This window comes from Anser brachyrhynchus (genome assembly GCF_964034855.1).
Source record: "Anser brachyrhynchus genome assembly, chromosome: 8".
Classification (NCBI taxonomy): Eukaryota; Metazoa; Chordata; class Aves; order Anseriformes; family Anatidae; genus Anser; species Anser brachyrhynchus.
In genome coordinates this window covers 1,012,382-1,016,317 of record NC_137702.1, presented here as the reverse complement: position 1 = coordinate 1,016,317, position 3,936 = coordinate 1,012,382, and the positions used below count along the sequence as shown (strand labels likewise).

The 3,936-nt window shown below is 43.0% G+C and overlaps 1 protein-coding gene across 6 annotated transcripts in view; it reads right to left on the bottom strand.

The window, feature by feature from the left end:
- NEGR1 (neuronal growth regulator 1) overlaps window positions 1–3,936 on the bottom strand; it is a 322,390-nt gene that overhangs the window by 55,311 nt on the left and 263,143 nt on the right. For 3 of the 6 annotated variants that reach the window (XM_080603526.1, XM_080603529.1, XM_080603532.1), the window contains one exon: window positions 7–48. The exons of the other annotated variants lie outside the window; for them this stretch is intronic. In XM_080603526.1, the coding sequence (XP_080459652.1) occupies window positions 7–48 (42 nt within the window). The remainder of the gene's footprint in view (window positions 1–6; window positions 49–3,936) is intronic. 6 annotated transcript variants of the gene reach the window in all.

Sequence of the window (3,936 nt, the reverse complement as noted above, 5' to 3'; positions counted from 1 at the left end):
ACTGACCTGGGCTTGAGACAGGACTAGAGGTAGTAGGCTCAATAATTTCTACAAAAAGGGAAAAGGAAAAAAAAAAGAACATTTGGGAGTTAATCACACATGGAAGACAAATACAGAATGAGACAGCAAACAGTCATGCAACAGACACACACAACGATTTTATTTAAAGACTCAGCTGGCCATCCGAGGCCGGGGACAAACATGCAGTAGACCAGACTTGTGTTTCTGTGAACTACACATCAATGTCTTTCTTTTTCCAGCTACTTTATTCATGTGTCAGTGGTATACAACACGAGGACTATCACACTCCAAATATGCAAATATTTTTCCTTGGCACCTTTGCAAAGCTGCCCTTGAAGCTCTCAACATTTCTCCTGGGATATACTGAAACCTGCCTAGAAAAAGCTTTTTTTTTTTTTTTCCTTTCTTTTTTTTCCCCCCCTCAATTTATTGAAGGTATTTTCTTATGATGGATATAAGCCAAGGTAACAAGTTTGAGCATAGAATGTTTTTAAGAAATAGTTTTGTGCTTTAGTGAACTTTTAAAATGCGCATCTTTTTAATTATTGAAGTTTTCAGAAGAAAACATTTATCAAAAACATCAAACACATTTTGAAGATGTTTACTTCACCTGTGGCGACCAACACAAACAACAGAAAAAGTTAACAGAAGACCACAATTCTCCAGCATTCTGTCTAATGAAACAATCATTTGTGGATTTCATTATAATTTTACTTTAAAATTCATTATTCTGTGCCTTTTTATTAGCATCGTATAGTGCTATGCAAAATGAAATACCAGATCCAATCAATCTTGCATGGAAGCAAGCTACCATTTCAATGTAGCAATTCAATAATTGTAATAAAAAAGATTTAACAAAATTACCAAGCTCAAAAGATCATTGACCGCATCTTGACTATAACAAGAAACTAATGAAAAAAAATGTGAGCCAGTTGACAACAATGGATGTGCAGGTAATAGCCGAAGATCTGAACACACTCTCCATGCTCATCCAATTTTGCATTTTTTCTCCAACAATTACTTTTCAGGTCAACGTGATGCAAAAATGATTCTAAGTGAAGTAACAGATAAACACTTTCCCAATTAAAAAGTTACAAAGTTTCTTTACCAAATTACCGCCACTAAGAGTTCTGCTCATACAGATGAACGTTTCTGGCCTTAAAAATATTTGTCTGACTTCTTGACAAACACATCACTGTTGCTGACAAGTTCAAATAATTTGTAAAATAAATGGAATTTCAACTACATTACTGTAACTTTTCAATTGTATTTGAAATTTAAGATCGGTGACATGTTCAGCAGCCTTTAAGATAAAAAAGCTTCAAGGTCTAGCACTGAGACGTCCCCCCGTTGCTCAGGGGTACTCTGTGCAGCTGGGACAGGGGTGAGAAGGGAGCTGGGGAGAGCCGTGACTGTCGGTCAGCGCCCGGGCGTCCCGGCACGGCAATCCGGCCACCGGGAGGATGGGATGTGGGTGCTCTCCGGCGTCCCAGCGCAACCGCAGGACAGCCGGCACAGAAAGATGCTGCCTGAGGCAATCCCACTGCAGGGAACAAACCATCGTAGGGGATCCTCCCGGGGTTTGGGTCGTGTCTCAGATAAGGTCGCTGCTTAACTGACTGCTGTGCACGCAGTTTTTTTCCCCGGTATGTTCACAGATATAAAACAAAATCAGACAAGGCTACAGAAATAATGATCGCACAGTGATGACTGATGAGCTCAACTGATTTCAGCAATGTGCAATTTAAAAAAACACAGGCTTTGTTACGTTGGCACGGATGAGAAGCCTCTGCAATAGCCATAGCAATGGGATTGTGGGTTTGGAGCCTAAAACACCAGTTCTGCCTTCCTGGGGGAGAGGCAGGGAAAGCTCCCTGCTGAGGAGGACCCGAGGGCAGGGGACAGTGCTGGGGGCAAGGGGCAGGGAAGCCCAGCGCCACCAAACCTCCCTGCTGCCTGGAGAAACGTCGCCTGTGAAACAGGGCTGTACACCTGCACAGAGCAAACATGATTTTACCAGGAGAAGGGGAGATTGTGCCAGAACAAGAGACTCGAAAAAAAACCAAAGGATTATCAAGAATCCTTCAGTTTAGTATTTTAACAACTGTCTTGAACATTTTATAATCATTTGCCTTACTAGTCCTTAATTTCTTCCAAATCTTGATGTTCTGAGTAATTATATCTTGCTTCTCACCTATATTTATCAGCTTTGCTTCAAACGCAGTGTACAATGATGACTAAAGTTGGTTTTTGGGTTGCCCTAAAATTACAAGATCTTTTTCTTGCACATTCACAAGCCAGCCCCTCTTGTTGCTATGGCTTCCTGTACAGGGAAAGATTCCTCTTGCTGCAGAACAACAACATTCTTTGCAACGATCCAAAAAGACAACACTTACTGAATACTATTTTTCATTAAAAGGCAAAATATCATACCTAAAACAGTAGGATTTTTACTAGGTTTGTGTTTCTTCTGCAAACGTGGGATCTAGACTTAATCATAGGTGCTTAAAGGTAGTGCTTCATAAAGTCACAGAACTGCAGCATCACTGAGACTGCAAGAAAGGGCTGGAATACCATGTACTCTGGCAAAGATCTTGCTTTTATACATTAATAGAACAAAGATTTGTGCAATGGATGTTGCTAAATTCAAGTTCTAAAACTGCTTGGAAATCTTTATTTATGAAATTGTTCAGGTCTGCAGAGAGAAAACAAAACCAGCTGGTTTCTCTGTAAGCGTGTTAGGCTGGTACATTAAAATTAATGACGTCTCGGTAACCCTGGGAGGAATGGATGTGTGGGGAGCAGGGGCAGTGTCTGTACTTCAGTGCCCTTGGATCCCAGTGCTACCACAGCAGGAGCGCTCAAATTTTCAAGGAAGGTTGTGGAAAAAATATGAAAGTATAATGGAAAAACTTCATATTCTGGGACATTTCTGTGACTTCAGTGGAGAATTCTCCTTAAGCAATGCCTTCTAGATTCACTTCAAAACCCACAGAACAAACAACGTTTGCACCGTCTCTCCAGTTTGCTCTTTACAGACTCGGTGCCATAGGAGTTGCTGCGTGCAGGATCCGCGCTGCTATGTTCAGGCTCATCTGTTCTGGTGAGGCAGTCGTCAGCCAAATGACAAGGAAGGACAGAAAAAGGCATTGCCTGTAGGCTGATGTGCCCTAGTAGCAGCACGTTGCTCAGCTCAGCTGATGTCTTGGTGGGGAGTCTATTAGATCTCTGGTACCTTAACCATTTGAATAGTTGTAATCACACACTCCGTATAAAGCGCTGCTAAGAGAGGAACTGATGGAGCTTTTCCTTCTCGTGTACTACAGCATGACTGTATTCATGAGCAAACTTGCTGTCTTTGCTGAACACCTGAATTATGGATAAATGTTCAAAAAATGTTTTGGTACAAGATGAAGTTTAAGACCCTGGAAGAACTATTGCAACCTGAAGACCTCCCCGCTGTAATCCCCCTGCTGCAGAAGTGCGAGAGGCTGAGGTCACGAGCACGGCAGCAGTGACACCGGGGAGATTGCTAACACCTCTTACCAATGCAATGAAGCCAAAGGCCATGTGGTTTCTGACTGCCAGAGACAGACACGAACACTGGTAGCAGCATCTTACCATTTCAAAAGAGAATATTAATACAAGCTGGGACCAAAAGACAGAAAATGAAGCATCTTGGGCATAGCGATACTGATGCTGCAGCACTGGCTGATAAACAAATGTACACAGGAAAGCAGTAACTTCTACCAAGGCCTGAATGTTGTAACCCCCACAGAGTACGAGCTGTCAGCCTGCCCGTGTTAGCAGCATCCCGGCGTTACGGGACGATCTTCTGCAGGCACTGCCCGGGCTGCGCAGGGAGCGCCCGCCGGGTCCCCTCCTGCAGCCCCAAAGCTCCTGGCTTGGCTCTCC